Source organism: Mastigoproctus giganteus, chromosome 12 (genome assembly GCF_048544385.1).
Source record: "Mastigoproctus giganteus isolate SK-2022 chromosome 12, ASM4854438v1, whole genome shotgun sequence".
NCBI classification, from domain to species: Eukaryota; Metazoa; Arthropoda; class Arachnida; order Uropygi; family Thelyphonidae; genus Mastigoproctus; species Mastigoproctus giganteus.
The window spans coordinates 47,348,446-47,361,034 of record NC_143586.1 but is presented as its reverse complement, the minus strand read 5'-3'; the positions used below and the strand labels follow the sequence as shown (position 1 = coordinate 47,361,034).

Below are 12,589 nucleotides of genomic sequence, written 5' to 3'. Positions count from 1 at the left end.
ATAAACTATTAATTAAAGAAAAAATGAAAGATTTAATTCACATTAAATATAAAATTTTGATTTGAAAATTTAAATGATACTTACCACTCACAAACACCACTGTTATCAGGATTATGGCAAAAAACATTATTTGCCCTACATAAAATATTAAAAACAAATTACAGATAGTAAATTAAAAAAAATTTATATGTATTTTGAAAAAAATATATATATGTATTCATATTCATTCTGTCTATAAATTTTGGCTAAGGATATCAGGTAAATAAATGTTTAGCAATTTTACTAAATGATGAAATTAGATAAAGATTTTAGGATACAAATAAACACGCCCCTTAAGGAACACATTAACCCAGAGTGTTCAAATAAATAGAAAATAGAAAGTTAAAAGTATACAAATAAAGAATTTTAGTAAATAATACAGGGATTACCTTGATCTCTTTATAAGATAGCTTCTATCCAACGCTCCTTGTCCATCACGTAAATTAATTAAATTACAATAAAATTAATAGACTACATTTTAATGTGTTCCATATTGGCAGCTACAACACCGACTTAACAACCTGGAATCACCATTGAGGCCCAACCCAACTCCAAAACTATCAACCGTGATGCAACCATCAGTACAGGAAAACATTATGTCAAATTTACTCACGAGTACAAATTTACTCATCAAACTTACTCATGAGTAAATTCATGAGCAATTCTTCATGAATTAAAAAAACTGCAGGTAAAAAGACCCACTGGGTGGCACTGATCACAGTACTAATATGGAATTTATTTAAACACTACTACTACTGTCAAGTGCTATGGAAAAGCTTTTGCCTTCATAACAGTGATTACAGGGGTCTCAGACAGCTTTTAAATTCTGTGCAATGGGACCAACTGATGATGCTACTAACAGTATATTCTAAATGAGAAGCATTCAGGGAAATAATCATAGAAGCTACTATCTTTTCATATCAATTAAGAAATACAGTTCAAAGCTTAGACCTAAATGGATGTCAGATGAACTGATGAGACTTGTAAGAGAGAAGAAAAATGCTTAGGATGCATACAAATTATCAGATGATACAGAAGCCTATGGTAGATATAAACGAATCTGTAATCAAGTCACAAAGGAAGTTAGTTGTTGTTATGGGGGTTTGATCGCACATAAGCTACTTTGGCTATAATGCAAAGGAGGTTGGCCAACCAAAGGAAGATTATGAGAAGTCTCTAGCAAAGAATGCAAAGAACAGCAACAAAGATATCTATGCTTTTATTAACAGTAGAAGAATGGGGTTGAATCACATTTGGCTTGATGTCAATGGTTTAACCATTGATAACCCTACTCAGATTGTTGGCAAAATGATTTTTATCTATATTCACACATACAGAATTCTTTAGGGAAGGGGATGTCAGATGTTTATCAAACTCTAACACAGAGCTAAATGATTTTGTGATAAATGAAAGGAAATCATACAAATCTAGCATTTTTGCTTGTTTGCTTGCAGTGTTATATACAACAAAAGCAGTTGACAGTATGAGGACCCATGAGGTGAGTTTTCTTTGTAATGAAGTTGCCATTGTTGTTTAGTGAAAAAAGGTTAGATTTTTACGCAACTTCTTCAGGAGGGATTCAAGCACTTGGTTTTAAAAATTTGCATTTTAGTGTTGTTGAAAATCGGGGTAAAGAAGTCCTCCTAGGCATCGTTAAGTAGTATCTGACGTTAACAAACGTTAACTAGTAGTATGGTGTCGGATTACTATGGCTTTTATCAATGGAATTTGTGAAGTACACTGGCTGGCATGCGAGGACTGATGAAGTGAGTTTTCTTTGTATTGAAGTAGTCATTTTTGTTTAGTGACAAAAAGTTAGATTTTTAAGCAACTTCGGGAGGGATTCAAGCAAAAAAACTGGCCATTGACTGTGGCTAGGAGTCATGAGGTTTGTTTTCTTTGTATTAAAGTTGTCATTTTCGTTTGTGACAACAGTTAGGTTTTATGTGACTTCAGGAGGAATTCAAGCAAAAAATGGAGTTGTTTTTAAAAATTTGTATTTATTTTCATTTATTTTGGTTCCATATTGTCATTTCTCTCTCTTTATTTAGGCTGCAATATATTCTGATGTCACTGGAAGACAGGAAGAAGATAGTGATTAGCAGGAGGTGGCCCTATCTCTCTCTTTATTTAGGCTGCAATATATTCTGATGTCACTGGAAGACAGGAAGAAGATAGTGATTAGCAGGAGGTGGCCCTGCCAATCACTATCTTCTTCCTGTCTTTTTGTTGAAGTATGGAGGGGTACCCACGATCTGGAGTTCCACCAATAACTCTTTGCTTATGTTAACTAGTGCCTTGAAGTGTTGCCATTTGCAGTAAATCTTCTTTTGCTATAAGTATTAAACAAGTCAGTGTTTTTTTTTTTTTTTTTTTTCATGTAATCATGCATTTATTGCCAAAGAAACACTTAAGACCTGCAGCAATTGCATGATATTTCATACAGAAAATGAAAGGTATATTGTAGATTGCTGCAGATATTAAAGATTATTGCAGTTTCCCACATATTCTGATTTTATTTAACTTGAAATTAAGGGTTTTTAAAAATATATTTTTGTTATTCATTATTGGATGTATTCTGAAAGCTGCAGTTGCATTGGGATTGAAGAGTGTTGACTTCTACATGGTGTTCACTAGTTAGGTGGCATCCACTCACAGTTATAACATGGACAGAGAGGCTTTCAGATCTTGGCCAAACTTTCAAGCTAAAACAAGTGAGTCTCGACTGAGATGTTTCTGAAAATTTCTAATTGTCAGTGTCATATATTACAGTGAAGCAAATGAAGCTGTGTTTCACTATATTAAAAAGTCTTATTAGTATATCAAGCACTTCACTCTTAAAGTGATGAACAAGTTGTATCAATTTGATTTTCTATCCTCACTGCAGACAAACTGGACAAATCTGAAGAGCATTCTGATAGTCACAATGGCCCTTTCAGCACTGATCCCAGGAATGCTGCAGTTGTGGAAAGTCAAACTGTTCAAATGTGATTTTTCTCTGAACATTTGTCGGGTCCATCTATTGATGATTCTGTTAAGGTTACTGACAAATTGAATAAACATTTTGCATCTACATTCACATGTGAAGAAATCATTAGGGATGGGAATACCAGAGGTACACCAAGGTATATTTGATTTTGTCATAACTGAAAAGAAAGTGTAAGAGAAATTGCTTAAACTAAAAGTAAATAAGGCGTGGAGCTAATGAAATCTATCCAATCATATTAAAAGGAGCAGGAAGGTAAGCAAACCTTTAGCCATAATTATGAGAGCACTCTTGAATTCAGTGGAGATCCCATCAGATTGCATGTCAAATGTCTTTCCTATTCACAAGGTTGTTGTTGTTGTTGTTGTTGTTGTTAGATTTGTTGGTGCATCAGCAACTTAGGCTATAATGCACCTATTCACAAGGAGGAGGAAGAAGCTCTAAGGGCAAAGTACAGAGTGAGAGGAATGCAGTTATACAGAAATCATAGAAGGTGATTATAAGGAACCAATAACATGGATTTGTTAAAAGAAGATAAAATCTGACCAATCTGATTAGCTACTATGATGCAGTAAAAAAGGAACTGGATGCAAAAAATAATTTTGATACCATATACTTAGATTTCAGCAAAGCTTTTGACATTGTTTCACACAAAAGGCTAGTTGGATGGATGTCTGAATGCTAATAGCACAGCAGCATCTAAGGCCACCCACATGAAAGGCTGCTATGCAAACTAGAACAGTGTGGCATTAGGGGCAAGTTACTGCTATGGATAAAGAGATAGTTGAGTGGTAGAAAACAGAAGTGGGCACTGCTCTTCTTGGGCTGCTGTTATTAGTGCAGTCCCTCAGGGTTTTGATACTTATGAACAATACTGATGAAGGCATATCAAGCTTATTTTGTTTAGGTTTGCAGATGACATAAAGATTGACAGGATAGTTAATGACACGAATAAAGGGATACTACTGCAATAAAACCTAGAAAAATCAAGCAGATGGGCTGAAAAGTGAAAACTTAAGTTTAGCATTGATAAATGCAAGATACTGCATATGGGTAGCAGTAATCCCAGAATAACATACCAATTGGGTGTTACAACTAGGGCTTACAATACCGAGATTATGGGATCCCGGTAATTTTTTTCCGGTATTCAAATCCCGGTATTAATACAAAAATACTGGTTTTTCGGTACTAATTTAAAAAACAATTGTTTATGATTTATTCACATAAAGATTATAAAATCGACAACAATAAATCATTAATACTACTAAATTTGCAAATGTGGGATTGTTATACACAATACAAATGCAATGGAAACCTTATTTGATTTGGGTTTTATTGGCGCATCAGCAACCGAGGCTATAATGCGTCAAATACCGGTCATATATAAAAAGTTAAAACATTCAGTGACCTAAGTAATTAGGCCACCATGTCGAGATATAACAGGTAAAAGTACATGAACAAAGGAATAACAATTCAATTTTAAATACGAGTAAAAAGGTTTACTGATTTTAAAAGGCTAAAAACAGCAGACACATTGTCATTGTCAGATAAAATTTGACCGAGTGTATACGGCTCAGCCAGATGACTAAAAGCGGTAAAATAAAAATCACGTTCGTGTCTAAAACGTGGACATTCGGTTAAAATGTGGCGTATACTTAAACAGGTGTCACAGTTCTCACACATAGGACAGTCATCTGCCCTCAGCAGAAATGCATGTGTAAGATGACTGTGTCCTATGCGGAGGCGAGCTAAAACAACTTCCTCTCTGCGATTCCTGCGCAGACAAGACTGCCAATGTCGGATTACAGGCTTCATCTGATAGAGCTTGTTTGTGTCTTGCTCATGCCAGGATTGTTGCCATTGGGACAGTAATTTATCGTGTATTAACTGCCTGTAGTCTGTATAAGGGACTAACAGGCAATAAGTGTTGTGGAGTTCTGGTGTCCTGGCCGCAGCATCTGCCAGTTCATTTCCCACAATCCATGGAAACCTGAAAACATCATGAAACTGTAAGACATAAAATCTTACAAATATATTTCTGATAGTAAGTATAGTGTGTGTGAAAGTAAAGCACTTAAGGAATAACGAAAACATCACTATGGAAATATTTCCATTAGTGGCAGTAGGCCTGGTAGGGCAATTAAGGAATATGGTGAACAATGATATGGCAGGTGCGGAAGGGTTAAAATTAAAAGCTTCTGAACAATAGTTTAATCCCACTATTGCGCTGCTACTTGAAGATGCGGCACTTAGTGCATTTTGGGAAAGGGTGTCGGTATGGAGCAGTTCAAAGGTATTGTGAACAGGTGATCGTGAGGTATAAGGTGAAAGCATTTCATTGTGTGGGAAAAATATTCTGTTTTTCCCAAGAAAGGAAGAAGAGCGAGTTTAAAGAATAACACTGTGATTGGATCAGGTTTAAATTAGATAGGTAAATGCATGCAAACCCCGCTGGGGTTTGCACATAAGCTTGCATATAAAAAAAGTAGTACAAGGAGCGATTGTAACTTGCAATAAATTCAATAAATAAATAAATGAGAAGGAAATAAACAAGGTGCTCGCACCAAAAGAGGGGTTTGTGGTTGTTGTTCGGAGGGGTTGCAGACTTCCAGTGGTAGTTCTGGGTTCAGTTTGGGTCCAGTTCTGGGAGTGTCCAGCTATATAGTGAAGGATTCTGCCAGGCATGTTCCTTTGCTAAAAGTTAATCCAAAAGTTGAATAACAAGCCAGTCAGATAGTGCCCTGGTTTCTACTACTGCTGTGGTAATTTCCTTAAGTATTAACAGAGAACTGTTCTCGAAATCCTGAAATAAGACACTACTGGAAGAGCTATACAACAGAGATGCAGAGTTCAACTAAAAGCGAGAGGACATCACCACACTCTCCGTGGAAGGAACCTGCACAAAGGAATCTCACCGTGAAAGAGAAGGAAGGTAAGTCCTCTGAACTGTGTTGTTTTGGAAATGGTACTTAGATAAAGTGGGAGATTATTTTAGAGTAAGGTTGAAGTTGAAGAAACACAAGAAATAAGGAAATGTTCAGTATTGAGTTGGTTTATTGGTTTAAGTTGTAAACAAAATTGATATTGCTAAATTACGAGAGATTACATGGATTCGTTAGCATTAAGTTAGCAACTTATGGATTGCTGTTGTGAAGAGAATTGATATTGCTGATTAAGAGAAATATGAGGAAGTGATTAAGATTGAATTACGAGTTTAGTGTTTGAAGCTGTAGTTTAGTGTATTAGTAGTATTTTACTGTAGTTTAGTGTATTAGTAGTATTTTATTGTAGTTTAGTGTATTAGTAATAGTTTACTCGTAATTTAGTGTACTGTGGTAGTTTATTTGTAGTTTAGTGTACTGTAGTAGTTTACTTGTAGTTTAGTGTACTGTAGTAGTTTACTCATAGTTTAGTGTACTGTAGTAGTTTACTCATAGGTTAGTGTTTGAAGCTGTAGAGAGAGTTGAAATTGTTAATTGAGAGAAATTTTATGGAAATGATAGCATGTATTAACAGATTAAATGAGAAAAATGAATAGATTAGATGTAAATGAATACCAGTTATGTACTGTAAGCGGTTTTGTATGATAAATGACTTTTGTTTTATATTTGTGTCATTGCTCTTGAAAAACTGACAGCTCACACATATATACGATATACAATATATATACTCGTGTGTATGATATACAATATATATTCTTGGGGGGGGGGGAGAGAATATCCCTCATCTCCTGGAAATTCTCATTTTTTAACGCAGTCAGATAGCTTGTGGGGCTTAGTGCTTGAGGGGAGATGCTGTATGAAAATCATAACAATGGCCACTGACGGCAATACTAAGGTAGAGGGAAATAAAAATTAATAAATAAATAAATAACCCCCCTACAATTTAGATTTGGTTTCCTCACCAAGCTTAACCGTCAGTCCCTTTCTTTTGTTAATACAGTATAGTGTCATAAAAAAGTCAAAAAGGAAATATTTTTTATTTTTGATAAAAAGGAAATAAGATTTTTTGAAGATGAGGGAATAAGGTGGGGGGTTAAACTGCAACTCGTCTACGACTATCTCGGTACAGAGCACCAACCAGCACATAACCCAAAAGGAAGTTTTCTGCTGCTAATTAAATATGTACCAAAATTAGAACCAGTTTAAACCTTAACACTATTGAGTTTCTTAAGAGCTCACTTTATTCGGACAGGTAGTGTGGATGCTTATTTTTTTGTTTTTAGAATAACTATATGTTTAATAATTTTTGCTAGAATATTTATTATTGTAATAGAAGTTTGATTTAAAATGTGAATTCAAGTAATTACTTGTTTTTTTCCTTACTTTATTGCACCTAATTTTCATTAAAATTTATTGTGAAAAATTTTTTTTTGGAATACCGGTATCCCAGTTTCATAAATTAAAAATACCAAAATACCAGTATTAACATTTTGACCAGTATTGTGAGCCCTAGTTACAACACTCAAGGCAGTACGGTAGAGAACAAAAGAGACAGTAGTAATTATTTTACTGTCTGACATGAAGTTCTCTGAGCAGCACAGAGAGGTTGCTAGGACAGCTCATTGAGTTCTGTTGATAATATACAGGAATTTTGCCAGTAGGGAAATGGAGGCAATTATCCTATTGTATAAGGCAATGGCAAGGCTGCACCGTGAGTAATGCATACAGGTTTGAAAGTCTCACTTTAAGAAGGATTTGAAATGTTGGAAAGGTGCAATAATGAAAGCCTTCGTTTCTGAAAGTTGCAGTGCTTAAAAACAAAGCACTTGTGAGGAAACCTGTTTGAAGTGTTTAAGGAATCCTTCTTTCTCAAACAACATACATAAGGGAAAATGAACTGAAATTGAAAAATGATGGCTGCAGAATAGGTATATGAAAATTTTATTTCAGTCAGGAGGTAATTGATTGGAACAAATCTGGTGTTGTGTAAGTGGGGATAGTTTGAATAAATTTAAGCAAGAGTTAGTCAAATTATTAGAAGGGAAGGATAGATGAGGAGAGTAGGTTTTTTTTTGTTTTTTTTTTGGCCAATGCTGTATAAGCTTGCTTCCTTGCATCCTTTGCCACTACTAATTACAATATTAAAATAGTAACATAAGCAATACTAAAATACTTTGTAATAACTGAAAATCACTAAAGATAACAATCTCTCTTAGACTAACCAGGTGCTATACCAAGAATCCCTTTACTCCTAAAACAGATTGTGTGTAGTCGTGACCTTGACTTCATTCTTATGGCAGTATCAAAGCAGAAGAGAACATGAATTTAAATGTTGGATTGATAGATGAATGCCAATGATTATGCAGTTCACACAACTAACTGCTAAAGGGGGTTGACTCCCGACATAACCAACATGTTCTACGTTCTGCCATCAATATTGCTAATGAAGCATCCGTTTTCCATTGCTTGTCATTAATGAATATATTAATTGAAATGATTTAATTTCTGCATAAGTTCTATAGAAATCTGGCACAGAAAATAATTCAAACTGTTTTAGACTGGTTTATTTAAAATGAAAAAAGAAAATAATCAAGGAAATATGGAGAATATCTGATTTTGTAGAAATGTGGAAAATCATTAATTATTTCATGGAAATTGCTGCAGAAATCATAGCCATGACATATCTCTAGTCCTACTTGAAGATAATCAAAATATATACAGAAAGTGTACTTACAGCTATCACTGTTCACCATTGTTAAAGTTGTTATTCCAATAAACAATAAAAGAACAAAAATCATAGATCCTCCAATACGCATTTGATAGGATATTCTGAAAATAGAACCCAAATTTAATATTTAGCTAAAAACCAAATGTATAAACATTACTACAGGCATGATTATTTCTGAATTGAAACTCACTAGCAGTAATCATTATTTGTATTTATTTTCTCACTGTTAGAGTGATAGTAAGAAATTTATGATCATCATCATTATCCAAACCTAAGTACAGATCACTATGGTGGTACAAATCAACCCTTCTGGGCCATAAGCCTTTCATTCACTACTTTTCTATATGCCATGCTATTTTCTGTTAGACATTTATCCCTAGCCAAAGTAAAACCCTTTTCTTCTAATGCATGCTTGACACCATCAAACCAATTTTCTCTTGGTCTACCTCTGAACCTATTACCATTCATTTTTGCTTCAAATATCTGGGTTCAGTTTGGGTCCAGTTTAGCTAATTTCTTTTCTCCCATCCTTTAAATGCCATATTATCTTAAATTTGTTTCACTTGTGTTTGATAAAATATTTGCTATCCAAAGATTTTTTTCTTATTTCCTCATTTGTAATATGGCCTTGCAACTGATTCCATCTATTAGTTCCATTTATTTTTCTTAAAACTTTCTTTCTTTCATTTATTTATTTATTTATTTTATTTATTTATTTATTTACATAAAGATAAAACAGACTTAAAAACTATGCTATAAACAGCTAATTTTGTCTTTTGGATAATTTCTCTTTTACTCTAAAGGAATTTATTTAACTGGCTTCTTACACTCCTTGCTTTACTTATTATATTGTTTATTTTCATATATAAACTTTCATCATCATTAAAGACTTCCTAGATATAGAAAATTAATGAATATTTGCACCACATCTTGAGTACTGTTAGGCAGGCGAAGGCAGATTACGAGAAATCCTTGGCAAAAGATGCTAAGAAAAACAGCAAGGATTTCTTTACTTATATAAACTCTAAAAGGAAGGGGATGAATCTGATTGGTCCACTTGACATATATGGTTCGACTGCTGATGATCCTGCTCAGATAGCAAACAAACTGAATGAGTATTTTGCATCTACATTCATACATGAGGAATTATTAAGGTTTGAAAATGGCAGAAGGTTATCAAATAGTAGCAGAGTGCTTAATGATTTTGTAATAACTGAGAGCAAAGTGGAGAAGAAATTGTTGAAGTTAAACATAAGAAAAGCACCTGGGGTGGATGGGATCAATCCAGTTATATTAAAGGAGGCGGCAAAGCAACTAAGCAAACCCTTAGCCATAATTATGAGAGCATCCTTGGACTCAGGGGAGGTTCCCACGGACTGGATATGTGAAAATGTATCCCCAATTCACAAAAGGGGATCGAAGGGTGACATGAGTAATTACAGACCAGTTAGTTTAACTTCTGTTCCAGGTAAAATAATGGAGTCACTGGTTAAAGATGCATTGCAGGATCATTTAGACAAGACTGCAGCAATAATTCAGACACAGCATGGGTTTGTTAAGCGAAAGTCTTGTTTTACAAATTTGATAGGATATTATGATGTGGTTACAAAGGAACTGGATACAAAAAATAATTTTGATATCATATATTTGGATTTCAGGAAAGCTTTTGACACTGTTGCGCATGAAAGACTATTGTACAAATTGGAGCAGAATGGTATTAAGGGTAAGTTGCTACAATGGATAAAAGGATGGTTAAGTGGGAGAAGACAGAGGGTGGTAATCAATGGGTGCTGCTCTTTGTGGACTAATGTTATTAGTGGAGTCCCACAGGGTTCGGTGTTGGGTCCACTGTTGTTTTGTATATTTATCAATGATATTGATGAAGGTATATCAGGCTTAATGTTGAAGTTTGCAGATGATACAAAGTAATGGCAGTGTGCTACTGCAACAGGATCTAGATAATTTGGGCAGATGGGCTAAGAAGTGGCAACTGAAGTTTAACCATGACAAATGCAAAGTAGTGCATATGGGTAGAAGTAACCCCAGAGATACGTACCAACTGTGTGGTACTACACTTAAGGTGGTAGAAAATGAAAAAGACCTAGGAGTAATTGTGCAGGCAGATATGAAGTTTTCTGAGCAATGTAGACGGGCTGCCAGGGCAGGTCATGGGGTTTTGTCAATGATATATAGGAATTTTGCTAGCAGGGAAAAGGAGGTGATTATCTCTCTGTATAAGGCAATGGTCAGGCCACGCCTTGAGTACTGAGTACAGGTCTGGAGGCCTCATTTTAGGAAGGATGTAGATTTACTTGAGCATGTACAGAGAAGAGCAACAAGATTGGTGAGGGGAATGAAGGGATCCTCTTACCAAGAGAGGCTTAAGTTCTGCAAATTGCAGTGGCTGGAGACTAGGCACCTGCGCGGTGATCTGATTGAGGTATATAAGGCCTGGAATGGGTTGAGCATGCTGAATTCTGATGGGATCCTTCCACTTGTTCAGATTACGAACCTAAGGGGGCATAACTTCAAATTAAGAAAAGACAGATGTAGAATAGATGTGCGGAAATTTGCCTTTAGCCAGTGGGTGATTAATTGCTGGAACAAACTTCCATCTGCCGTTGTGGAAGTTGATAGGTTGAATAAATTTAAGGAGGAACTGGACAGGCATTTGGAGGGAATGGTGTGATTTTTTTTTTTGGCTGATGCTGCATAAGCTCATACACATGCTTTCTTGCATCAGATGCCACTACTACTACTACTGCATATAGGTCTGGAAGTCTTGTTTCAGGATGCTGATCTGGTGGAATGGGTGCAGAGAAGAGCAATGAGACTGAGGGGGAACAAAAGGGTCTCTTAACAAGAAAGGCTTCAGTTCTCCAAATTGCAGCATTTGGAAACTAGACACCTGTGAGGAGACCTGGACCTGATTGAAACTTTTTACTACCTTAAAAGATTATCCTTGATGGCACATTTCTTTAAAATTTCAAAGACCAGAATTCTAAGGGTACTTTGTTACATGCTTTTATAAGATCAATAAATCCTAAATACAGGTTCTTGTACATTGATTTTCTATTATTTGTCTTAGTTCAAATATTTGATCCTGGCATTTCCTGTCTGGCCTAAAAGCTAACATTCAGTGATACATCTAATCCACTTCTCTGAGATACTTGCACAGATTTTACCCTCGTAATTAAATTTTAAAAATATTTATTTTATTTATTTATTTTTTGCACATTGGTATAATTAATATCTTACTAAAATTTACTGCAACTTGCTCTTCAGAAAGAAACGTTTTGATAATGTGATGTAACCACAGCGATATTTTCTCTTTAGAATTCAGCATTTCTCATTTAATTTTATTTATGCTTGCTGCATTTCCACACTTTAAATTTCTATCACCTTTCCTACTTCAAAAAGAGAGATAGCATCCAAAATTTTTTCTCCACTTCATTTCTTCCTCTTAAGTTCCAATGATGTCTTCAGTAACTTCATATAGCAAATGTTCTGTTTATATTTTGACATGACCAAATAGGAAAGAAGAGTTTACAACTAATTATTTGACAAGAATATTATTATTAGTCAATCTTAGCAGTCAAGTAGGATTGCACCATAGTCAACTGAAACACTGTACTCCAAATTTAAATTGCCTTCTCCTCTATTTTAACTCTGTCATATTTGATTAGCTTAGCTATGGTTTTTCCACCTGTTCTAAGATTTTTAACTAAACACCAAAACATTTTTCCACATTCTTGATACTTGTTTTTCATATCGTTCCAAAAACCTTCCCAAAATTTTTATTTAGTCTCCATCACACATATCTCATTCCAATAAGGTGTTATTTTTCAAAAATTTGTTGCTATTTTTGTTTTCTATAACTTTCGTTTTAACTTC

At 34.8% G+C, this 12,589-nt stretch overlaps 1 protein-coding gene across 1 annotated transcript in view; it reads right to left on the bottom strand.

Moving 5' to 3' along the window:
- Nucleotides 1-12,589, bottom strand: part of LOC150077017 (equilibrative nucleoside transporter 1-like) — a 157,806-nt gene that overhangs the window by 102,197 nt on the left and 43,020 nt on the right. Inside the window, exons 4-5 of the mRNA XM_090385620.1 lie at nucleotides 8,702-8,796; nucleotides 85-135 (exon numbers count right to left, since the gene is read on the bottom strand). Coding sequence (XP_090241746.1) covers nucleotides 85-135; nucleotides 8,702-8,796 — 146 coding nt within the window. The remainder of the gene's footprint in view (nucleotides 1-84; nucleotides 136-8,701; nucleotides 8,797-12,589) is intronic.